The sequence below is a fragment of the Quercus robur genome, chromosome 11, assembly GCF_932294415.1.
Source record: "Quercus robur chromosome 11, dhQueRobu3.1, whole genome shotgun sequence".
Classification (NCBI taxonomy): domain Eukaryota; kingdom Viridiplantae; phylum Streptophyta; class Magnoliopsida; order Fagales; family Fagaceae; genus Quercus; species Quercus robur.
Window position 1 is genome coordinate 1,446,882 of NC_065544.1, and position 26,540 is coordinate 1,473,421.

The 26,540-nt window shown below is 34.6% G+C and overlaps 3 protein-coding genes across 3 annotated transcripts; 2 read left to right on the plus strand and 1 right to left on the minus strand.

Annotated features, from left to right (window-relative positions):
* The first annotated feature begins 1,599 nt into the window (after window positions 1-1,599).
* On the plus strand, window positions 1,600-7,523 carry LOC126706671 (protein trichome birefringence-like 16). Its single transcript, XM_050406204.1, has 6 exons — window positions 1,600-1,887; window positions 2,289-2,446; window positions 2,983-3,192; window positions 3,533-3,787; window positions 4,340-4,535; window positions 6,163-7,523. The coding sequence occupies exons 2-6, from the start codon at window positions 2,293-2,295 to the stop codon at window positions 6,989-6,991; spliced, it is 1,644 nt and encodes a 547-aa protein (XP_050262161.1). The 5' UTR covers window positions 1,600-1,887; window positions 2,289-2,292; the 3' UTR covers window positions 6,992-7,523.
* A 3,781-nt stretch (window positions 7,524-11,304) lies between these two features.
* Window positions 11,305-20,201, plus strand: LOC126706672 (uncharacterized). Its single transcript, XM_050406205.1, has 13 exons — window positions 11,305-11,880; window positions 14,063-14,215; window positions 14,344-14,556; window positions 14,650-14,739; window positions 14,956-15,072; window positions 15,164-15,433; window positions 15,569-15,725; window positions 15,990-16,067; window positions 17,111-17,211; window positions 17,695-17,865; window positions 18,430-18,504; window positions 19,049-19,156; window positions 19,567-20,201. The coding sequence occupies exons 1-13, from the start codon at window positions 11,497-11,499 to the stop codon at window positions 19,891-19,893; spliced, it is 2,244 nt and encodes a 747-aa protein (XP_050262162.1). The 5' UTR covers window positions 11,305-11,496; the 3' UTR covers window positions 19,894-20,201.
* Window positions 20,202-20,681: 480 nt separating this feature from the next.
* LOC126707251 (protein LAZ1 homolog 2) lies at window positions 20,682-24,832 on the minus strand. The gene is made up of 8 exons (XM_050406838.1): window positions 24,543-24,832; window positions 23,996-24,052; window positions 23,730-23,838; window positions 23,027-23,211; window positions 22,867-22,955; window positions 22,018-22,267; window positions 21,144-21,377; window positions 20,682-21,055 (listed from the first exon to the last, which is right to left on the minus strand). The coding sequence occupies exons 1-8, from the start codon at window positions 24,690-24,692 to the stop codon at window positions 20,855-20,857; spliced, it is 1,275 nt and encodes a 424-aa protein (XP_050262795.1). The 5' UTR covers window positions 24,693-24,832; the 3' UTR covers window positions 20,682-20,854.
* Window positions 24,833-26,540: the final 1,708 nt, after the last annotated feature.

Below are 26,540 nucleotides of genomic sequence, written 5' to 3' on the forward strand. Positions count from 1 at the left end.
TCTTTCTAAGTGCCTCCCTTAGGTCCTTCCTCTTTTCATCTATTGCTACCTCTTCCTTTTATAGTGAGCTAATTCAATGGGATTTCTCCCTTTTACCCGTAGGGTTTCACCAACTATTTTTAGTTTGTTGTGGGCATCCCTTCAGGACTACCCACCAACCCATTGGTTGCCCCGACCACTGCTATTATTCAGTACATGTTTGCTACACCACTACTCATTTCACGACAAAATTCTTTTTTGTTTGCTCTTGCTATGTACCCCTACCTCTAAGTTCAAATGGATAAGGATTGGGCTACCTCATTACCTAACTCTATGGCATGCATCAGATGGTCCCAACCATCTATTACTTCTCTTGGGTAAGATACCATCCCAGCAAGGTATATTCCCAAAAGAAGTTATGGTTGGAAACCAAATATAGACCCCATTTTCCCCCCACCACCAAACCACACCTTCTGAATCCCCTTGACCGTGGGTCCACCTCCCTTGTATTGGCTGGGTACAGGTTGGTGGTGCTCAGGCCCTTGTGTGCTTGCTCCATTATCTTCTGTTTTTGTCTCCTTTCGTTCCCACGCCGTTTTTGCTATAGCAGATTAGCTTTGTTTTGTTCTGTTGCGTGACTCTGTCTTATTTCTTCATGCGTTTCCTACTATGTTTGTCATTTCCTTTAGCTTGGCTTTTCTTTCCTTCACGCAATTCCTGCTACTGACACTCCCTGCTGTTCCTTGTTTCTTTTCATTGTGATTCTTCATATTAATTTTCACTCCTATCCTTTTATACAAAAGGATTTGGGCCTTTGTGGGCCAGATAATGTTGACTGGATCAAAAAGGTCTTGGGCCTAATTTGCCTTGATCTGTCAAAGCCATTATGCTGAAGAACAGTATTCTGCGGAAGATTTGTAATCTACTGTAGATCTGTGTTTTGCTGTAGATCGTTTTCCCTTGCACTTCTTTCTTTGAACCTTTCTTGCTCTTCAGTTTTCTTGGTGGGTCTTTGGGCCTTGTTTTCATTGGGCTTTCTTCCTCGTGGGCTTTTGGATAGGGATTTACAAAATTGGGCATCAATAATAGTTTATAGTTTTAATTGAGTTTGATTTTGATTGAGTCAATATTTTGGGGGGTTTTTTTAAAAGTGGGAAAAAAAATGCAAAATCCAACTATATTTTTTCTTAAAAAAAACATGATTATTTTACAAATTTAAAGGCCTTTTACTTATGCAATTGGAGCACGCTTAAAATATTTTTTTAGTACAAGTGGATCTTTAACCTATACTTAGGAGGTGGTATACCATGCATTTGATGCATGGTGCATTTTCTCCTACGCCTTAAGCCGGCCATTCGCTATCATAATTTTTTGTGTTCTTATTTTCTTTTAGACCCAAAAAAAAAAAAAAAAAAAAAGCTTGTCCTAAAAGCTACAAGTCGTTTATGGGGAAATATCGTGGCGGGCAGGGTGGTGTCATTATTTGTCACCATCCATACATGTCATATGGTCTTCATCTTAATCATGTTTGTTAATGTGTGACTTTGATTTAAGAAATTTTAAAACACGAAAAGAATGGAATGAAAAAGACAAAGTGATAGATAACTCTATTTGTGACTTGCTTTTTTCCACTAAACAGCTTCTCCAAAGCGTGTCGTGTCGTGTCCATCTTCAGTTTGAAAGACTTTTCCGTGTTTTTCGCTTCTCTCTTCTTCTTCTTCTTTCTTCTCCTTCACGGGGTCCTCTCTCTCTCTCTCTCTCTCAAAAAGTCCTCCATTTCCAAGCTCTGTACACCCCATTTCAGCATAGAACTTTCTTCTTTTGGTAACTATATTCATAAATATTTTCCTCAGAGCTTAATGTGTTAAAGTACATCATACCTGGAGTACTGATTTCCGTTAATTTTCGGTAAATTTCTTTCCTTTATTGCCTTTTGCATTCCAATTATGGAAACCCAATTCTTGTATTTCCTTTTTTATTTAATTATTATGGTCCTTTCTGAGTCATAATTTGCCGACCGGTGATTTCAATGTTTCTAAATTTGCTTTACTTAAATGATAGTAATAGTAATATTCTGATAAAAAAAATGATAGTAATATTATTATTATATCGTCACCTTTTGTTTTGTGTCTGATCTCTCTTTGGTTTGCATGCTAATAATTATTATTACAATTTAATGATGGTGAACTATAGATATAGTTTCCGATCCGAAATGGGTCTATTAAACGATGACCGCTTGCAATGAAATTTCTTAATTTTAGATCATAGCATTTTGAACTTTGTGTTGCTGTTTTGTAATGTGGATATAGGAATATGATGAAAAGAGGTTTGTATGGATTGAGGGCTAGAGAGCTCGCTATGGTAACCATTGTGCTTATGTGCACAACTTTTCTTATATGGGCATGGGAGAAAACCCCGCTTCTTACCGCCTTCATGCCACCGCAAACTCATTTGCAGTTGACTCCAGGTTAGCCTTCACTTCTATATCTGTTCAGTTTTCTATATAAACACATTTGTTAATTGTTATTATTACAATAAATTTTATTTTTAACTCAATAGGTAAAGTCTCAAATAAGAAACCCGTGTTTAAATCCATCCAATTGGTGGCTTGTCTTTGTGGTAATTAGTAGATATATTTGAACCTAAAGCATCTATTCTGATTGGTTTCTTTTTAGTGTGGATAGGATCCGATCCCACGACCCTTATTCACTATATGAGACTTTACTAATTGAGCTAATTAGAACTCACAGGATTGAGGGTGATACTAAAAGAATAGAAATCTTCTAGCTGTTTAAATTGAGGATTTGTTGGTTTATGTTGTGTTAAAGAATGATAAAACTGAAACCTGAATCTGGATTTTGGATAATTTTCTGGAAATGATGGGTGATAATTGTGAAAATGAGGAGTCTCTCAGTATGGTTATTCTTTGAATGAAATACTATTATTGACTATTAATTTTGCTATTTTAGTATTTCTTTTTTGTTCACTGTTTGTTTTATGCAGATATTATTGTGAGTAAACCTGTAGCTGGCGTGGTATTTTCAGAATCACAAATTATTGTGGGCAAAGATGTGTCATCATTTCCAGAAAAATTGACTGAAAATGATGAAGAACTGAATTTGGATTTAGCAGATCCAGAGAATTCTGTGCGAAGCTCTCCTACAAGGCAAGAGATAAACAGCGATTTACTAACCACCACTGATCAGAATGGGGGTAAGATTTGCATCTCTTTTGTTTTTTTAGTATAAAAAAGTTTGATGCAAGTTCTAAAGTATACCATTGTTTTGCTGATTGGATACCCTACATGTCCCTCCTTTTGTTTTTCAAACTTTTTATGTCATTAGATCAAATTACCAAAATCTCTTTTTGCTCAAGTTCTTTCTGGCTTATGATGGTAGTATTTCAAAATGATTTTCACAAATCCCATATGTTCAAATTGGTATATTGAAAAATCGATTGGAGAATTGTTCTTCTTGATGTCAATATTCCCATCCATACATTATAGACATCTTGATAAATTTGGGACTTAATTCTTGTGTTTGTGCTTATGTAGAAATCCACACAAATGTATCAAAAGAAGAAGAAGAAGCAAAAGACAAACAGATCCAGGAAGCAGAAAAAAAGGGTGGTGTAGAAGGCCCTACAAGTCCAACAGAAGTAGAAGGAAAACCTCTTAAAATGGTAGATCAACATTCGAAACAAGTAGAACAAATTTTGGATATGGTAACAAGAACGGGTTCCCCATCTATTAGCTCCGTAGTTGGGGGGAAAGATGATAGGAATTTGACAATACTTAAGGAAAATCAAGGTAGAGTATTGTTTTTATTTTTTTAATTGGTTGTGTCTTATGGATTCTAGTTCCCAAACTCTTCAAACTTACAGAAGACTTGGAGAAGAATATCTATGAAGAGTAGTTTGTTTGTCTCTAGGAGAAAATGGTGTGCATGCTCCTCCATGTAGACTTTAATTTGAGTTTCTGTTAACCACAGCTTAGTGAAATGTCCCTTAATTTGAGCTAGAAATTCTGACATAGATGACCCCATTTTTTACAGTCTATTGTTAGCCGCCTCTTTTTGAGAATTGGCCTTATCATTCGAATACAATATAACAAGTTATTAACAACCACAGCTTGTGAGGGAAGCACAGATTACATTAGTGCACTGAAATGTAATAAACATTGAGGTGTTTACATGGTTCTCTTTGACAAATTGGCGTAATGGTTTTGAAAACATGTATGACATGATTGTATTATTCTCAGATTTTATACCTTATGATTGTTGTTTTAAAACCTTGATGATATTGATTCATTTGCTCTGTGTTCTACATTTATTCATGGTTGTCTTTTCTTAACTTACTCCAGCTTGTAACTTAGCAAAAGGAAAATGGGTTCCGGACAATAATCGACCTTTATATTCTGGGTTTGATTGTAAGCAATGGCTGTCAGGGATGTGGGCCTGCCGGTTGACACAGCGAACAGATTTTGCCTATGAGAAGCTTCGGTGGCAGCCTAAATATTGTCAGATGGAAGAATTTGAAGGGTCTAAATTCTTGAGGAAGTATGTTATAATTTTTTATCTAAATTTGAATTAAAATAGTTAAGACTTATTACTATTTTTTTATTTATTTATGAGAAGACTTATTTCTATTTTATTGGGTTACTGGCTATGGTTCAATGAACCATTTAATTTTCAAGGTGTGCTCTTTGTTCATTGCACAAAGTTTTCCTCCAAAATAGGTTGGGGGAATCTCCAACCCATTATATGGCGGTTCGTAAGACCATTCACATTTATCGCATGATTATATCATGAGTCATTAATTCATTTAAACAAGTCACATAGTCATGTGACTAAGAGTAGATGTTGGTGGTCTTATGAACCGTCGCATAGTGGGTTGGAAGAAATTTCCTCCAAACTGATTTGGAGGAAAATTCTGTTCTTTGTTTTGGAATGGCCAAATTAAGCTATGCTAGGAGAAACTGATCTTTTATAATCTTTTCCTTTTAGATTCAATCCATGCTTGGCCCAAACAGGGGCGGCTTGATGCATTTGGGGGCCTAAGGCGAAAATTGATCATCTTATTTAGATACAAAATTACTACTAATTAACATGAACTACATAGAATTTATTTTTTATTTTTTGAATTTTTAAGACAAAAAAATTTGACAAAATTTTTCATACTTGTTGATGTGGTAGATTGATAGTGGTAAGTAAAACAGTGGTGTTAGTGGTAGATTTAGATGAAAACTAGTAAAAGTTTGCTAATTAAACTCTTATTATTATTTTTTTTTTAGAAGTGCAACATTCACAATATTTTTTACAACAAATCCTAGATTTTAAACTGTTTTTTGTTTTTTATTTGAAAATATCACTATAATTATTTTTTTGCCATCAACAATAGGCTGTAATAACTTGCTACTTAGCATTAGTTGTACAAGTGTTGTGAAAAATATTGTGGACGACGTTATATTTTTCTCTATTTTTTTATTTTTTTTTCATCTAATAAAAAAATTTATTTTATTTATTAATTATAAATAATCCTATTGGTTAAAATTTAGGGGCCTTTTTTTTACTTGGGGCCTTAGGCGGTTGCATTTTTTGCTCCACCATAGAGCTGGCCCTGGGCCCAAATGACTCTTTTTTTTAGTGTGGGGTTTTCCTAGATAGATCTCTTCCTTATGACTTGCAGTGGGTAGCATTTGGTTGAGAGATATGGTAACTTAATCTTCCTAGAAATTTAGTTTTAGTGATATCACTACTGCTGGTTCTTAAACTATGGTTCTTAAACTACCCAACCCTGCCAACACATGATTATCACCATTTCCTCTCTTTACCTGGGTTGGTATGACAATGTGATTTTCTCCACCTCATACTCCACCTTTCTTCTGCACATCAAATTACTGCTTTAATTGTGTCAGGCTATTGGGTCACAGCTCAGTGCTGGAGGGCACACTGGTCAGCCCAAGTTGCAGATTCTTAGGATGGGCATACCAGAACCTAAAACACCCCCTTCCCCCCATTCTGTTCTCCACTGTCTTCTCCCACTCTCAGGAAATTCGGATCACTTATGTTTATGTACTTGTTTGCTTTGGTTCAAAGTTTACAGAAATTGTTGCTTTACTTTTTGCTTTGTTTATGTATAGCCTCAATATGTATGCTGATGTGAAGATTGTAATAATGCATTCAGGATGCAAGGAAAAACTCTAGCTTTTGTTGGTGATTCATTGGGCCGGCAGCAGTACCAGTCTTTAATGTGCATGATCACTGGTGGTAAGGAGAGACATGATGTCATAGATGTCGGAAATGAATATGGAATAATCCAAGCTCATATTAATGCTCGTCCAAATGGCTGGGCATATCGGTTCCCAAGCACCAACACCACCATACTCTACTACTGGTCAGCAAGCCTCTGTGATGTGGAACCCATTGATAAGACAAACCCCACCACGGATTATGCCATGCACCTTGATCGGCCGCCAGCATTCTTGCGTCAATTTCTTCACAAATTTGATGTTCTAGTACTCAACACAGGACACCATTGGAATCGAGGAAAGCTTAAAGCCAACAAATGGGTAATGTATGTTGGGGGTGTACCAAATACCAACAAGGATTTAGCAATGATTTGGAAGGCCAAGAATTTGACAGTTTATAGCATTGTGGATTGGGTGAACTCACAACTGCCAAAATATCCAGGGTTGAAAGCCTTCTACAGGACCATCTCACCTAGGCATTTTGTTGGTGGGGACTGGAACACAGGTGGGAGTTGTGACAAGACTACCCCTATGTCAGTGGGAATAGAAGTATTACAAGATAAGTCCAGTGATGAAAGTGCTGCAGGTGCAGTGAAGGGAACCGGGGTTAAGCTCTTGGACATAACAGCTCTTTCCCAGCTCAGAGATGAGGGTCATATGTCCCGGTTTAGCCAAAGTGCCAGATCAGGAGTGCAAGATTGTCTGCATTGGTGTCTACCTGGTGTTCCTGATACATGGAACGAAATCCTTTTTGCACAAATTTAGTCCATTGTAATAGGTGGTAAATGAAGAATAGTGTGGCTTTAGCAGGTTTTGCTCTGCCTTTGCATGGCTTGGGTAAAGATCACCATCCGAAGATTCTGAACAACATGCTATTCCACAAGCTGCAGTGACACGGGATGAGACTAAGTTCTATAATGGAATTTATTTGCTGACCAATCTGTTGACAAAATTGCATCCAAATGGTTAATAGGTTTGTTCTTTTTAGTCATGTGGACTATATAAGTCCCTGCAGTCCACATGTTTGTAGATGCAGCCCCTTCTGTTTGTAGGTTAGTTTTTTTGCCTTTTGATGGTGCACTTCACTTCCTAAATTGGGGTTTGTGGGCAAAACGCCACTATAGAAATGTGAGAAGGCCTTTCCTTCAAATGAATTTTGGATTATCCTCAGATTAGTTGATGCTAAATACTAGTAGTGTGAAAAGAAATAAAAGGCCATAGTGGAGCAACGAACAGATGCAAAATTGGGCTTGAAATCAATAATCATGGCAAAAACTGTATGCAAAATTGTACTTTATTTGAATTTTATTGGTCCATACAACTTGGTGTTCGACTTCAATTGGAGAACTTAATATATTTAAGTTTTACTCAATTTTATATATTATCATTTTTGTACCTAAGAAAAATGATGCTATTAGCAAACAGTGTTCTGAAGCATTTACAACTGGCAACCTAAACAGAAAATCTGTAACTTGAGGTTAGAGAGCTATTCACAGTTGTGCCTACTACTGCCTACTGCCACTGCCAACCCATTCTTATTTCTAACTTCAACATAAAACAAAACTTTTTTGCATGAAGTACACATACAGATAAGAATTGGGACCACGGTCTCTGTAGAGGAGCAGACAACAGCTACAAACACACAAAAAATGCCTAAAAAGATGCCTTGACAGTGACTACCCTATGAGTCTCCATAAATCCTTGTGGAGATGATGAGCTGGTCAATTGATTTTTCTTTCGATGGGTCTTTGGAGTTTGAGTTTTGGACTTCGGACTTCTTCAAAGTTACCTTCGTCATCAATACAGGGAATGTGGATTGGGGATATAATATTATTCATATGGATTGGTGCACATAGCACCAGCTCAGCTGTTGGGGAACCATGACTCATTGACTGAAATGCCTGCTCGATTGTTATTGGCCATGCCTCACAAGATATCCATCTGTCATCATCATCATGCTTTCTTTATTTGAAAGATTACATCATTTCATGTCAAGTTCAAACTATCGTGTGGATATTGCAGAATGATTTCGTCAAGTGGAGTCCACGTATGCAGCACTACATTGTCTGTCTTTGGCACAATTGTGCCACAATTGATGCGCCAAATTTCCATTGGATAGCATCTCCGTTAGAAATATTTTTTTTTTTTAGAAATATAATTTTTTTTATAGAAAGTTTCAACCTATGGCGTTTACTCCTAATGATTTTTTTATCATCAGACTAAGACACTAATTGATTTTTGGTGTAGGTGGGAATTGAACCCTTCAGATCTCTTATTCAACCATCAACGATTTTAACAGTTGAGCTAACGGGAACCTATAATAAAATTTAGTTTAGTTAGATAAACTATTTGAATTTAGTTTAGTGATAGAATAAGACTCTTAGATAGATTAGTATTGTTATTTATTTATCATATTCAAATTAATTCTTATGCTTTTGGGTAAACTATTTGAATTTAGTTTAGTGATAGAATAAGACTCTTTAAGTATTGCTATTTATTTATTATATTCAAATTAATTCTTATGCTTTTGGATAAGATTAGTTCCTATGTTATAGGATTTGTTGATGAGATTACCTCATCATGTCTTGGCTATTTATGTACCTTAAATGTATTACTGAGAATTAAGCTGGATTAAACTCAAAAAAAGTCTATTTCTTTCTCTTAATGTTTAGAAGATTAGTCATCTCGAATTGACTAAACTATTAATTTATATATTTTTTTTCCAATTCATAACTAAACCTCTTGCTACAAACTTTTGAGTTAACCTAATGATTTTTAAAGTCTAATGAGATTTATGAGGTTTTGATATTGAAACTTTTGGGAGAGTAGTTTTAGATTCTCAAAAAGTTTTTGATGAATTTTTTTTTTTTAGAGATAATTATAATATGTTGTTAAACCCATAGCTTGAACCCTTCTCCATTAAACCCTCCAAGCAAGGGAGAGATGCCAATTCAGCTACAAGGCCCTTGGCAAGTTCTTGATGACTTGATTAGGGAAAAGAAAAGGAAAAGATAAAAAAATAATTTAGAATTTATTTTGTTATTAATATGCTATTAATGAAATTCATTATCAAGTTTTGTATTATAAAATTGGTAAGGGCAATATTTACCTACATTTTCTTAGGTAAGAGTAAGACTATTACATGGATCAAAATTTGCTTCATTATCAAAGAACTTTAATAGTGTTACATCCTAAAATACTACCTACATCCAGGTTCTTATACTTAAAAATTTAAAACTTTGCTATAGTAACTTCTTACTTTTAGCATTTGCAACCATGTATCTACAAAAATACTTATTTTACATACTCAAAAACTACTTTATCTATTATACCATCCTATTTTATAACTCATCAAACATCCCAGTTCTTATTTTTAAACCCTATTAATTTATTTAATCTCTCTCTCTTCCACTCCTTTTCTATCTCATCCTCTAAAACAAACCAAATAAAATAAAATATATTTGTTTTACAACCATGCTATAGTAGTTTGTATATATACAAGCTTACTGTTTATAGTTGCTAAATTTTTTTAGCAACAGTATCTCGAATAAAGCATGTTTTGGGCATTTGAAAATGTAAAATAGCAATTTGGAGGGTTTTACCTCAATGCTAATGCTTTACAACTTATTGCAGCTTTGTTTCTATACTTAAAATCGTTTAGTTTATTCATCTCTCTCTCTCTCTCTCTCTCTCTGAGTGGTGGATGGCAACGGCTTCGAGGATGAAAAGCAATGGCGAAGATGGTGGATTGACGTTGGTTGTTGGGTTTTGCTCTCGATTGTTGAGTTTTGGCGGTTCCAATTACTATGGTGGTGGGTTGTTTGTGATGGTGGTTATGGGTCATTTTTGTTTAGTGATGCTCATGGGGTTGAATTGTTTTGGGTTTGAATTGGTTCAGTGGCGTTGGGTGGTAGTGTGGGTTGGTTTCAGTTTTGATGGTTGCTTTTGGCTTCAGTTGCTGCATGGTTGGGTTTGAATCGGTGGGTGGTGCTAGAGAGAGAAAGAGTAGGAGAGGTAGTGAGAGAAGAGAGAGATGGGTTGTTTATTTATATTACTATATTATTGGGTAATCTTTATATATTAAGAAGATTTAAGAAGTTAGTTATGACTTTAGAAAATATCAAAAAATGCTTGCGATCTAATTATATAGTCCTTATTCCTTAAAAAAAAAAAAAAAAGATTAACATCATAATTCAACAAAATTCAAAAAAAAAAAAAAAAACTACCCGAAAAAAATCTCAATTTAACTTCCCACCAGTTAGATTCAAGTTTTTTTTTTTTTCCTAAAAATTAGTGCACACTTTTTATTTAGATATATCTCACATATGTTTGATATATTTTTTCGGAAATTTTTTAGGTACTCTTGTTAGAGTACGGTGAAATGATGCTTTTTTTTCTCATATTTATAATGAACCCCATCATAAATGTGAGAGAAAAAAACATCATTCTACGTGCTCTGAGAGAATCTCAGAAACTCCATTTTAATACAAAAAATTGTCAAAAAAATCAATTGCTCATCCAATACCCTTTCCCTTTAACAATACATCTTAGGTCTTATCTCTTTATTTTCTATTGAAAAAAAAAAAAAAAACACTTTTTATAATCCGTACTACTTTGATCCTATCACAAATCCCACATCATTAACCAATCAAAATTATAAGTCCCAAAGCAAATCATAAACCCAAAAGAAACCAGTGATTCATCATCCCAAATTCCAACCACTGCACTCAACACCTACTCCCTTATTATTCTTTTCCTCTAAACAAAATCAAGTCCATATCATCATCCCATTAATTAAATAAAATTAATGGTGATTACAAACTTAGCAAATCAATCAAAAAGTAAACTTTGGCTAAATGAAGCATCTGATCTGATCTGAGAATCTCTTTTGCATTCCCTACATGTCACGTAAACTTTAACCTTAACGTACGTGTCTCAAAAAACACAAAAAAGACAATTGAATACTAATAAATAATAAGTTAATAAAATAGTTTAAGAATAATAACTACAATACTTTTCATTTCAAGTTGTCCATCACCACCGTCCGTCACTTTCTCCCATAAATTCAAATTCAAATTCATATATTTCAAACAAAGCACACAAATGGTCGGTCCCTTCAATTGCTAAAAAAAACCAAATCCCACTCTAAAAAAAAGCAAAGAAAAAAAGTTACTGTTATATTTTAGTACTTACTTGAAATTATATTGTTAATCATATTGTGAGAGAGAAAAAAAAAGTGGTTTCATTTTTATTAATTTTTAATTTAATTGATGGCCGAGGATTTTGCGAAAGCTGTGGATGACGGGTTGAAGCTATCGAAGCGCGTGTATGGAGGGAAGGCGCCGCCGAGGCCGGTGGCACATATGGTCAAGTCTCCGGCGGCGACTGAGGGTTTGCCGACGGCGGTGATGGTTTACGCGGTGATATTTGACCCGGCGATGGTGGATAATCCGGACATACCGACCTACCAGCCGCACGTGCATGGGCGGAGGGACCCGCCGGCGCTGATTCCGTTGCAGATGAACGGGGTTGAGTTGGAGGTTGATTGTTATCTGGACACTGCGTTCGTTAGAGTTTGTGGGTCGTGGAGACTGCACTGTGTTATGGGAAGCAAGAGCTGTGATTGTCTCGTAGCTATCCCCATGGGAGAACAGGTCTGTGTCTGTGTGTTTTTTCAATTCAAGTTTTGGTTTTTCTCTTTATTTTTGAATTTGGGTTTTGTTGGGATTTTAGTTTCAGTTTCTGCATGAAGTTTTGAATTTGGGTTTTTTGGGTTACAAACAAACGGTGTGTTTCTTTTGTTAGTATGAGCAGAGCAGCTGCATTTTTGAATTGAAGTTTGAATTTTTGTTTGTTGGGGCCAGTTTGTGAAATTGAAGTTTTTTTAGGGGATTGTGCTAAAAATTATGGGTTACAAACAGTGTGATTCTTTTGTTTGTTACGAGATGAAGCATTTTCTGAGTTGAAGTTTGAATCTTTTTTGGGGCCCAGTTTGTGAATTTGAATTCATTTTGGATGCTTGTACTTTTAGGTTACAAGCAGTGTACTTATTTCTTTTGTAAGTGCAAAAAGTCTAGATACATAATATGTCTCCCAAAAAAAATTTACAATTGTTGAAGTGGCATGTTGTGATTAGTGTACAATAAAAGTGATACGTTACATGTGAAAGTAATCACAATTTGCAATCTCATGAGCTTAAGCGTTTTTTTTAGTTAAAATTTGAAATTTGGTTTTTTGGGGTTGCTAATGCTTTGCACTTTCAGGTTAACAATGAACGTATTTCTTTTGTTTGTACAATAAGTCTAGATACATAATTAATCTCAATTATTTATTTATTTTATCTTTACAATTGTTGAGATGATGGGTTGTGATTGGTGTAAAATAAAAGTGATGTCAGTGTTGGTCCTATTGTGATAGTAGCATTAAACTAATCACACGCTGCAACATAAACCTCTTATGTTGTGAAGAAAGTTGTGAAATTTGTTGTGTTTGTAACGGATGAAATGTTGAGAGCTTTGTGAATTTAAATTCTTTATTGTGGATGTATAATATAGAAGTTGAAGGGTTGTATTTGGAGAGACCACTTGTTAGACAATATACGATCCCTAAGTTTAGAAAGAAGTAAAGAACAAGTGTCAATTTGAGTTTTAGAAAGAACGAAGAAATAGACTTGGAAATTGTTTACAATTCGGAGAAAAGGAAGCTATTTTTTACCCTATTTAGAATCTTTGTCCACTTACATCCAAAATGGGAGTCTAGAAGTGGAGGAAAATCATTGTAGAGTGCCTTGTTTAATTAAGAAGTTTGATATAAGATAGCTTCCTTTCCTAGGTACTCATAAACATTTTCAAGTATAGAGAGAGGGAGAGAAAGGGGGAGGGAGAGCGATAGATTGTTGGGGATATCTAAGAGCTGTTATAGAGGTACTGAATCATGTGGTGCATGCTATGTCCCCCCCCCCCCCAAAACACACACACATATAAGAGAGAGAGAGAGAGAGAGAGAGAGTTACACATGGTTTAACTTATAGTAATTTACATCATTTAATAATTTTTTACTGGAGGTGCATCTTGACATACCCATTGTTGGATTACATTTCTTGTTATACTCTCTATGCTTGCGAAATTTGAAGATAATCATTAATCAATAGCTATCTAATTTATAATTTTTTTTAATAATAATCTATAAAATTTTTAAATTTCAATGGTTGTTTGTTTTGTTTTGTTTTATTTTATATATTTATTTTGTTTTTTGTACTTTAGAATTATGCATAAAAGATGAGTTTATGAATCAAATAGTAAGCAACAATCAATTGGCATGAAATTCTATGTACTTGTTAAGAACATAAAGAAAATGTAATTTCATTGTGGGATTTCTAAAATATTAATCCAATAAAGAATTATTTGGCGATGTAACATTAAAGAAAAGTTGCACAAAGTGTAACTTGATCCTGATCCGTGGCATTGCCTTCTCTCCCTTATCATGAGAACCTGGGTTCAAAAACCCCCTCTCCTATTGTTGTAACTATCTAACTATCAAAAATATTCTTCTTGGTTTAAAATATAATCCTTTGGATGTGTACTACTTGTGGAACTCTTTGTTGCTACTTGATCCTGATCCATGGCATTGCCTTCTCTCCCTTATCATGAGAACCTGGGTTCAAAAACCCCCTCTCCTATTGTTGTAACTATCTAACTGTCAAAAATATTCTTCTTGGTTTAAAATATATTCCTTTGGATGTGTACTACTTGTGGAACTCTTTGTTGCTATATCATTACTTCACAGGTGCTGGAATTTGATTTTATGTTCTCAATTAATATATTATTTGGCTAACAGGGTTCAATTCTAGGTGTTGTGGCTGATGTGCTTGGAAAGTCATACCATACTCAACTCATTGCAACGGAAGACATAGATGGGACAGCAAAAACAGCTCGAGCCGGTGATTGTGGCTTTTTAAAACCCCACATATTTACCCTAACAATTCCACAGGTAACTAATTATTTAATAGAACAAACTTTGAAATTTTTGTTGTGTGTAAGCACTTTGAGTTATTTATTGTCTAAATTTATTTGGTTTGATTCATTTTCAACTAAAATTTTCTTTTCCTATCTTCCAAGGTTGATGGGGGTTCCAATCTATCAATAAAAATTAGTTGGTCTCAGAAACTTTTATATAGTGACGGGGAGTTATTCTTGAATGTACCATTTACTTTCCCCGAGTATGTCACTCCTCTTCTAAAGAAACTTCCAAAAAAAGAGAAGATACAACTAAATGTGAATGCTGGTACTGGAACTCAAGTTTTGTGCAAGAAAATTAGTCATCCTTTAAAGGTGCATATTTCATTAACACTTCCATGGTAGTATGGTACTTTAAATTCATTATATTCTTAATAACTGATGTGGTTCTTTTACCCTGGCTTTTAGGAAATAAGGCGCAAGGTAGGAAACTTGGGCTTCTTATATGAATCAGAAGTTCTCTCATGGTCAAGTACTGATTTTAGTTTCTCCTACACTGTAAGATACAGATTACTTTTTTCTCTTTTTGGTCACCATATCTTGATTCTGGACAGTTGAGTGCTTATCAAAAGATGGTTTCTTAGAATGTGAATGTAAATAAAAAAATCTGATCATATTAGAGATGCATGGGTATTTTCGTGAGAAGCCCTTTCACTGTGATATGTACAGATTCTATAGAAGCTTATCGTTCTAGCTCATCTGCTTGCTTTTCAGGTCTCTTCAAGTCATATATTTGGCAGTGTGCTCTTGCAATCTCCGTCTTTGGATGACAATGATCAAAGAGAGATATTTTGTGTCTATCTTTTTCCGGGAAATCAGAAAAGTAGGAAGGTTGGTCTAGTACTTCATCATTTAATGGGTATGTTTTGTATTTTGATTTTCTTTTATTATAATTTTTTTCCCATTTAATCTAATCTGATAGGTGTTCAGAAAGGATATAGTTTTTATTGTTGATATAAGTGGAAGCATGCGGGGAAAGCCAATTGATGATACAAAGGATGCACTATTTGCGGCCCTGTCTAAGCTTGATCCAGAGGATTCATTTAGCATTATAGCTTTTAATGGAGAGACTTATCTGTTTTCAACATCACTGGAATTGGCAACCAAGGAAGCTGTTGAAAGGGCCATTCAATGGATAATTGTGAACTTTGTAGCTGGGGGTGCTACAAACATTTTACTTCCCCTGAACACGGTATGATTTTGCAGTTGGTTCAGTATCTTTTTATCTAGACTTTACTTATCATATGCACTTCTAGTTTTGACTTTTTTTTTTTGACATTGATGCCACTTGGGAAGTATCAAAAGATAAGTTGCTCTTCTCTTTCAGGCAATGGAGATGCTATCCAATGTCCAGGGTTCAGTTCCCATCATTTTTCTAGTTACTGATGGGGCTGTAGAGGATGAGAGACATATTTGTGATACAATGAAAAATTATCTAAGAGATGGAAGACCAATATGTCCACGAATTTTCACTTTTGGAATAGGTAATGGTTTTTGTTTTATTTTTATTTTCTGCTTGGAAGCCTTGTGCTGGTTAGCTGCCTCAAGACTGTCTAGAAGTATTTCTGATATTTTCACATGTGATGTAAACAAATCTTTGCTTCTGCTGAGTATCAGTGACATTTTTTTTTCCTGATTAATTAGAAGTTTAGAACATGTTTGGTATTTATGCACTTGCACCTATTGGAATTATGATTTCTTATTTTATGTAGTACTTCTAGTTGACTAGTTATCTGGATGTATTTCAGGTTCATTCTGCAACCATTATTTCCTGCGAATGCTTGCAACAATTGGCAGGGGCCAATATGATGCTGCTTATGATATAGGTCAGTCCTGTAAATTGAATTTGCAAAACTAAATTTGAATTAGTTAATTCTTGGGAGCTTGTTGATATGGTTAAGATGACATAATTTTGGATGTCGATATGAATGATTTATGTTACACTAAGCAATTGGAAAATTTTGAACTCTCTAGAATTCAGTGTGATAAGTTATGTTAGAATTACATCGTTAAATGATTAAACTAACCATGTTCCAAGAGCTTAAGCATTTGGGAAAATTGTTAATTTTACATGGTATCAGTGCAGGAGGTCTTTAGTTCGATCCCTATCTCCCTCCACTCCACCTCTCATTTAAAATCCCACGTGTTGGGCCTCATGGATTAAAAAGGAATTTGAGCCCACACCGGGGGGAGGTGTTAGAATTATGTGGTTAAATGATTAAATTAACCTTTTCCTAAGAGCTTAAGCTTTTGGGAGAATTGGTAATTTAACAAGTTAAATGAGTACAGTTTTTAGGTCTGGTTTTGGGTAGTGTTCCTCCATTTTCTGGCAATGTCCATTCACTTTGTAGCAAATTCTAGGAGAGATTTGAGTGCTCAAATTTTTTTTTTTTTTTTTTTGGGATAAATTTGACATACTCAGTGAGTATGGCTGTAAGTCTTACAGCTTATATGTGAACTTTGAGCCCTTATTGCATTATAATTATACTGTGCATATACATGGATTAAATCTGAAGCCATGAAGTGCAAGTGCATGGGTTTTATTCCAAAACGCTCAAGTTTAGGACTATAAGAACGTCAACCTCCAAGACCCTGCCTTAATGGGACCAGCATTAGGTCATGGCCTTTATTTGCAATGGTACACAACCCAGTAGTTTGCCAATTATGTGATGTTAAGAATGATGGGAATTGAAACGAGTTGTGTTTATATTTAGGATTAAGATATGTATTCCTATTTGTCTACATTAGGAAGTACTCTTTTAATTAGATAGTATTCATTAATAAGAAACAATTGTAAATTTATGATTTTCTCTTGTATCAATAAAACCCAAGCTTATCGATTCTTTCTTCTTCTTGTTTTAACTGTCAGATTCTGTTGAATTCCGAATGCAAAAATTGTTTACCAGAGCTTTGTCTCCCATTTTTGCAAATATAACTCTGGACATTTTGGATGATCTCAATGAAGTTGAGGTAACTCCCTCTCTCGTCTTTAAGTGTTCTCAAACATGCCTCATAGTTTTTACCATGAAACTACATTATTCCAATAGTATCACATGCATATAGTTAAAATTGTCTCTTCCTTTGTGCGTTGACCTTTATATCTCTAAGGACCAACTTAGGCTCTGCCTTTCTATGCTAATGATAAATTAGGATTTATGTTTGAGAATAACTTCTGTCATCACTGTGAGGAAGATCTATCATCATGCTTTCTATAGTTCTATAACTTTCTAGATTTTCTTTCCCTGATGTGTGAGGTTTATTCTCCAAATGTCTGTATGTCTTTATTTCTATTTACTAATTATCCAAGGGATGATATAAAATTATATTTTCTATGCATTTATTATGGAATCAGTCTTAGACATAATAAATCTGCTGAAAGTTGACAAATATATCCAAAATTTATTAAATATGGTATTCTATTCTTACCTCATATATCTGCAAATATTGTGACAGGTGTACCCTTTTCATATTCCAGATCTTTCGTCTGAGAGTCCATTGACTGTATCTGGAAGATACCGGGGAAATTTTCCTGACACTATTGAAGCTAAAGGTGTCTTGGCTGATTTGAGTAATTATATGATAGAATTGAAAGTAGAAAAAGCAAAGGACATACCTATTGACAGGGTAAGAAACCAACTTGTCAGTCTGCTCACCTTTACTTATTTATGTTGTATCTTTTGGTCAAGTATGGTGATTCCAGATGTTCTTACGTATACATACATGCGTTTGTGTGGTTAGCTTAATTTTAATACTCTGTCAAGAGAAGCATTACCTGATTTGGAATTTAGCCATTTAGGCTAATTACATGATGGCAAAGATTTGACCCATGTTGGAACTGCCACCTCTTAAATACATATCTTAACTTGTCGACATGCTTATTCATTTTCCATTTAGTTTTTAAATATATGTCATGGGTTATTTTCTGAAAGTTACACGATGGCAAAGATTTGATCCATGTTGGAGCTGCCTCCTCTTAAAAACAATCTATTAACTTCTCAACATGCTTATTCATTTGCAATCCATTTTCTTTTTAGTTTAAAATATATGTCATGGGTGATTTGTCGAAAAAGAAGCTTATGTCCCTCGTATTTCTTGTGTGGCTTGTGTATTGTTTAAGGTAGTGGCGCTTTCATATTATAACTACAAGGCTTGTTTTCTTGTCACTCATTTGTGTCTTTTCTGCAACAGGTGTTTGAAAAAGAACAGATAGAACTACTTACAGCTCAGGCGTGGCTTTCAGAAAATAAACAGCTTGAGGAAAAGGTATGTAGTTTAGTGTTCAATTATCCCCTTTGTTCAAACCCCCCAAACAAACCCCCCCCCCCCCCCCCCCCCCCCCAACAACCAAAAAAAAAAAAAGTATGTAGATACAAAATGGCTTGATTTGACTTTTGAGCTGGATCAAATTGAATGCTTTTAGCAAGTTCAATTCTAAACTAGGATTGAATAATTTGAATCTTCCTAGAAAATTTACAATAGCTAGTTTTCTGAATAATAGAATTCTGATCGCTTTAATTACAACCTTCATTTGGATTTTTTCCCATATGCTTGATTGTTTAGAAATTTTCTGACAGATTAAGGCTCTTTATCTCTACCCTTAACAATACCATATGTTGAGTACATCACTAGCAAGGCTTTTTTTTTATTTTGATAAGTACATGACTAGTTAAGTCACTGACAGATATATGTTTATAGTGCATGACATGACTAGGAAGGTCATTGACCATTTCTGCCTATCCTTACTTTAAAGTTTCTGATTCCTGGTAATGAAAAGAATTTCTGGTCCCATACCCATTTTTTTTTGCAGGTTGCGAAAATGAGCATACAGACTGCTGTTGCGTCTGAATATACCCATATGGTCCTATGTGAGATAGTAGGAGGAAAGACAGCCAAAGAATCATTTGGGGTAAAAGAGGTATGCATTCATGATTTGACTAGATATTTCAATATATTGTCATATTTATGCCATAAAATTTGTTGGGCATTCTTGTGAGCATTACCTATCAAAGTTCTAATGTTGGCTAACCTTCCCCCACTCTTATATTTCATTCCCTGTGAATATGAAGTAAATCATCTAATCAAGAAAATCCAATTTTGAGATTACTCTTGAAAAAAAGAAGACTACTTATGTTAAGATCAAATGATTTCTGATGTTGATTATAGATGCATTAGCTGAACCAATAATTTTTCTATTTTCACACATCAACTTGTTTAAAAGGGTTACTTTTGTTAGTCCAAACCATTTTTTATTGTCTAATTTTGTGTACTTGCCTGTTTATATAATGGCTTATGAACTGTTTTGTGATCATTTTGAACCATTCTCAGAAAACTGTAGACCCTAAAGGCCAGAAAATGATAATCCTGGGAAACCTTTGCATTGGCTTTGGCAACTTGATTGCAACTGCTGATAATATACCTCCAGGATCTGAAGAACCAAAATTACCTGAAGCAGCCGAAATATTCATCAAGGCAACTTCAAATTGTTGTGCCAGTTTGTGTAGTCACTGCTGTTGCATGTGTGGCATCCAGTTTTGTTCCCAGATGAATAACCAATGTGCAATCGTGTTCACGCAGCTTTGTACTGCTCTAGCGTGTATTGGCTGCTTTGAGTGTTGTGCAACTGTTTGCTGTTCTGGAAGTGATGGACGATAAGAAATTCACCCTCCCTTCCCCTTTTGGGGCTGAGAGGAGCTCATAAGTATTTCATACTTTGCTTTATAGTTTATGAGAGGATGGTAGAAACTAACCTTATTAGTATTATTTACTTTAGGGTTATGTATAGCAATACATGTTTTTTATTATTATAACTTAGATACTCATAGACTGGCGCGAAATACATGGGAGTTTTAAACTATTGAGCACACTTAGATTACTTCAAGTCAACAGATTTGCAGTAGACCTTTTTTGGCTGACTCTTGTGATAGTCACCACAAGTTCAAAATATATTTGATATTGAAGATCCTGTTTTTCGTTTCTCAAAAAAGAAAAAAGAAGAAGAAGAAGATACTGTTTTTCATGGATTGGTTTTTTAAATTTAGCTGGCTGCATTTGATTTAATTTGCAGTTGCTGTGCCCCACCCAAACCTGAAATGAGGCTTGAAGTTTTGGGTAGAAAGTGCTGTAAATTAATGTTAGCTAAATACGCATCAGGCTTCAGAAAGTTTGAGGGCCATGATGCGAACTCGATTAGGATGCCTGGCATTGAATTTCCGGAATATTTTTGTGTTACACCCAAGCTTTATAAATTGGGTTAAGAACTTCATTCTAACCAGGTTTAAATAGTAGGAAATCTCAGTCTAACTAGGTCTAAATGGTAGGAATTCTAATTGAGTAGAAGGGAATTTTACTTCCCTAGATTTAAGAGAAAGAAATACTGCCTTAAAAACACTGTTAGTTAATAAGATAATAGACAGTGAAAACTTGAAAACAATGGCCTTAAATAAGATAAAATAGCGAGAAGTTATGCACATGGTTTACCCTAATTACTTAATAAATGGAATCATGGAGTCAATCCCAACACTGGATCAAACTTATCTGTCTCAAGATCCTCTCAATAAAACATAACAATTTGCACGTGGTATGTTTTTCTTTGTTCACTGTCATAACCATTATTTTATGTGTCCACGTCTCTTCCAGAGTTTACATGAGTTTCACTTTCACTATGATTTTCTTCTACATGTTGCTCTACTTTTTCTTCTTGGTCATCTGAATCCTCTGCCTCTGATTTGTGGTAGAAGGTCTCCTGGATTTTTGTCACACCCTTTTCCACAGGCCCTATAGCTTGATTAATGGTCAACACAACGTCCTGGACAACCTGATCACAATGTGTAGTATCTAGAAAGTTAAAACATAAATATTGAATATCTTGTATGGAATGGCTCATAAGCAGGGACAGAACTTACATGTTGACAACCTTCAACAACAATATCTTGAACACTCTCAGTGACACTTGTTCCAGTAGCCTCTACTTTAGCTTTCTTCTTTTCAAGCACGGCTGATTTCTCCTTGTCACCTTCCTCCAATTTGAGTGCTTCTTTGGTTGTTTCAGTAGTGACCTTCCCATACTCAGAGACTGGGTGGAAACGATATGGTTCCACCGGAAAAACGTACACATGAGCAACAGCTGCAATGGCCATCTGCCGAAAGAGAGAGAGACATGTATGATCAGGGCTATAAAAATAAACAGGCTAATGTGACGCTTAATAGTCTTCATGGTTTAATAAAAAATATTCTGCATTGGATCTACATGTAGTAACTGAAAAGCACTTCAAGATAATTACTTGTAATCAACTACAATTAGGCAAAGAGCTGAAATGAAAAGAAACCGAACAGAAATTGAACAAGTACCTAATCATTATACTAATACCCTTTTAGAAACATGTATCCTTGCAAACTGGTAAACCTAAGCAGTTAAAAAGTGTGAAAAATGCCTAACCAGAACTTCATCTAATTACTCACAATTAGACTAGAAGCACTTGTATTCCATTCCCTTAGATATCCATTTTTTTTTTCTGTAACATGTAGAAAGGGACTGATATTTCTACATAAACACGTGAGACCATCCTTTGTGGGACTGTGGACTGTGGTTATCACATTCTACATGTCAGATATTTCTCTGCACTGTCAATCTCCCTTTCTAGTTGATTTGGATATTAGATATTGTCAATTACCATTTGAGGCTTCTTGAAAGTATGTATTCAAGTGATATAATATAAGGAAGAAAGGTATCTTAGAATGAAAGGAAGTTTTAAAACCACAGCAACAGAAACAACTTACTTCTATACAAATCAAGAAATCCTGCAGTCCAGTTTGTACTTTTCCCTCCTTCGGCAGAACTCCAATTGTATGCAATAGTGCGATACCCACACCTTGCCACCAAGTAGCAAACACAATGGCCTTGAAGCTGATGAACTTTGCAAGTGGCTTTATTGATTGAAGTCTTTCATGGGTTACATTGTAGAACTTCACGAGGCAATACAAAGCCCACATCTGGCTGAAGTTCAATACAACTGCTATATATGGATAACTGCAGGAAATGAGAGTGCAGCAGATATTAGCATGAGAAAAGAGAAAAAAACAAAGGGGGAGGTCACATTTTCTTCTCACTTGCTATTATCTACCATTGCCATATATAGATATCAGGAAGAGATAAGAGTACAGGAGCATTTAGAGTGAAAAAAAGGGGTGCGCATAAGAATGTTTTCAGCGCTGCTAAGATTGCTTGGATCCACAATTTAACTGAGAAAACCTAAGAAATTAATAATATAGCTATTGTTGGGGCTTGTCCACTGTTGCTTATGAAGGGCAATAAAGAATGAACAAAAATTAACTAATATGTAGCCCAACCATATAAATACAAACTTAATGACAGATGTTTCCTACAGCATAATCAAGAAGAAAGAAATTTCAGTTGAAACCACTAATGAGAAAATCAAAATAAGTCAAGGGAAATTGACAAACTCCAACCATGACAACAGAATCAACTAGGGATACAAAAGCATGCATGGAGGACACTGGATAATGGCCCAAAAGAAAATGCATATCTGAGTTATATCATTATGTGATGTAAGTACTATGTTATAATGAAACATGTACAAATGTTGGACTTGCATATAAGATACATACCCATAGTTCCACTTGAATTCCCCATCACCATAAACACCAAAGAGTTCTAACAATAATGCTAAGAAAGCACAAACTGTCTTCAAAATCATCTGGGCTATCCAGAAAACATTAGTCTAAAAGAGAAATTCAAACTGCACATAGAGAAAGTTCAGTGACTTACATATTGTACAAGACCAAATTTTTCTATTGCAAGTAAATCTTTCCCAAGAGTACAAGGTCGAAAGAAGAAGTTGCTGAACGACCTTTCCTGCACTATACGATTCTCATCTTCCCCTTCTAACAATGGTTCGCCAAGCTGTTTCCGTGATTTATTTTCTAGCAGTTCAACGACTCTGCTTTCACCACCTACCATAGTTTTTATTTTAAAGAAAGAACTTCATGAAAACATTATAGCAACATTATAACCTCTTGAAGTGTGATCTTGTCTAACAAACACAACAGAGATTAATGCAAATATGTGAGTATAGAGAGACAATTTGAGTTGTAGAAAGTTAAAGATGTTAATGTTTAATAAAAGAAAGGTAACAATCTCTTATGGAGACACCACTTTTCATTTTTTTCTTTCCTATTAACTTTTATGGAGGTACTATATTTCATTAGGCTTTGTTTAAGGCTTTAAGCACTTAAAGTCAAGAATATTTATCCATCTACTCTCCGGCAAGGAAGTACATAAGGTGAAGATACATCTCATTGACCGTAAAACACTTCCAAAGATAAATGGTTAGTCTTAATCTCCCAAGTGTTTCCCAACAGTTTGTGAAATAACCTAAACAACTATCAAATTAGCAAAGGAAAATGGCACAATTGCATGGAAGTAAAATTAGCGAATGTTGCTCATGAAGATCCGGTCAGTAGTAGCTTACCCAGGCAAGCAATCAAATAGCTCCCAAAAGAATACAAGGCAAATGCTTCATAGCAGTTTCTTAAAATGTCGCATGCAAGGGATGCTTTTGGAAACCACAACGATATGATCTGGGTAAGAACAAAACATTAATTTACCACCAGTGTTAAATGATCAATCATCAAAATCTCAGATCTGAAGAAGATATCTGGGCAATTACAATTTTGTGAAGTAAAAATAAATATGAGATTTCCAGAACATATGCTTTTCAGAGAGATAGAACCTCACTGACTCAGTGGCATAGACGGGAACCATGAAAAGAACAGCAACAATCCATTTTTGTTCCTGGATAGATATCAATTAAGATTAGATTAAGTCAGTCATCATTTTTGTACCATTCACTATATAGAATTATGAATGCAAGTTTACATAAGCACTAAGGATATGTTTCTGTAGATAGGGGAAATGACACACAATTGCTATAAAATGTTCAAATTTTAGAGCCATAGCAGGCAAGATTCAAGTTGAAAAACCGTTATCCCCGTCAATTACAAGCTTAAAACAGAAGTACAAGAAAAAAAATTCTGATCCAAAACCACTGTCCTAAAGTTCTGTGGATAAAAAAGCTGATGCCATTGAGCCCCATCGGTGCCAATGGAACCATCAATACATAAATCCCATCTTTGGCAGGCTTGGAAATTTTTAAGCAACACCCAATCGGTCAAACACCATAAAAATTTCAGTTTGGCTAATAGTGAATGAGAAGAAACACAAATTAATACAAAGTATGGCATTCATAGAACGGTTACGATGCTTATTAGGGAAATGAATTAACTGCAGGATTGGTGTAATATCTGAGATGTTGGAGAATGAGAAAGATGGAGAGGATCAATGCTACAACTACAAAGCATCCTGCAGTGATGAGGGCCGGTTGATGAAGCCTTTGGTATGTGTCTGCATGGGCTGAGCTAGGATTTGATGCCATTACTTGCACATCTTCCACTCACAACTGTCTATAACTTGAATAGAAAGCTCTATGCTATGACTTACCACCTATGGTTATGCAACCTGAGATATATTACAACATTAGATGATAAAGTAAGTATCTAGTAAGATAGAATATACATTCATAAATTCGGGATGATAACTTGAATACAATGTTGGAGAAAAATGTAAAAAATGCATGACACTGTTCCACTATGATTGGCACATATATATTTTTCATTACCTTCCAAGTATTATAGAAGTCATGTTAATTGTAGGACTCATATCCTTCTACTACAGTACTGTAATTGTATTTATTGGATTCTGTTTCAATTAAATTTTTCATTGTTGTTACTGCTAGTTCACCTTTCTTATTGAAAACCATTATCATTTCTAGTCCAAACAGTAACACCCATAAGCAATTGCAAGAATTAACTAATTGCACAAGAACTAAGCCACAAAATTTTTCACTTTAAACAGATTCTATATATAATTTCTCAAGTTGACACCCACATTGGAAAAAAGAAAAAAGTAACAACCAGAAATGTTTCTCTTTCCAACAAGAATAACAAACACTTTCTGTTTTCCAAATTGTTTATTGAAAGTGACCCATTGGGGCAACTTCAGCACTTAAAATATTACAATTAGCTTCAGTTATTAGAAAGCTTAACATATCTAATATTGAACCCCCAAAGAGAGAGAGAGAGAGAGAGAGAAAAAGCCAAATGAAGAACTAATAAAAGTAAAAAGAATGGTTGAAGTCCATGAAAAGTGAATATTGCTGACCTCTCAAAAGGGTTTGATGCAGAAGAATGTAGCTTCTTCGAAATCCAAAGAATTAATACGAAACAATAACGGTCATATCCATATAAGTTATGAGAGCATGCATACATATTCCAAGTGTATTGGGCCACGGAGTAAAGTTTGCGTCCGAGGTTGACATGTTCCACTCTTGTAGCAGTTCAAACACTGACACGTACAACTCTACTTTTCAACACTAACTGCTCTGTGTATGATACATGCATCGATAAAATCAGCCACTAGTAATTTTTTTTATTTTTAAAAATATAGTAATTTCAAATTATAATAAATGTAAATTATGAATTTTTTTTTTAAAAAAAAAAAGTAGAAAAGTCTCTTAACACGAGCGTTTGGATAAAGATCTTCTCACCCTTTGATTGTTAGAAGTGATTATCCAAGTAAGATATGTTCATCTCAAAGACTGTCTTTTTCAGATTTTTTTATTTTAATGAATGACTATCTTTTTCAGATAAATCATCCTCTCTTCCTTTAAATGTAACTCTTATATCTAAAACCAAGTGAGACTTTAAATATTGTATAAAACCAATAAACTAAAAAACTAAAAGAAAATGTATTTACAATATAGACACTTTTATTATGTTGTACAAATGCATATTATCACCTTTTCCTCTCTCAAATTTTCCATTGGGAATTTTGAAGAATAAGATCTATACTGCACAAAAAATTTTTTAGGTACTTATTTATTTATTTTTTTATATCATAAATAAAATCTCAACTTTTCATATTAATTTTACTTTTAATTAATTACTTCAACTATGGCTCCTATTGTTACTATTTATCTATTACTCATCACATTTAACTCTCGACTAATTCTTATTTTGCCTTACTTTTGTAGTCCATTTGAATGAGCATGTGATCATCTTTTAACAGATGAGATGTCATATAAACATGTTCTACTAACTTGCGAGTACCAATGGCTCTATTTTACCTTTGTTTAATTATTTATTTTCTTATTTTTATTTGCTTTGTATTTGGTCGGAAAACTTTAAATTTTAGTTTTGGTTTGCAATAACTATTTTTTTTTTTA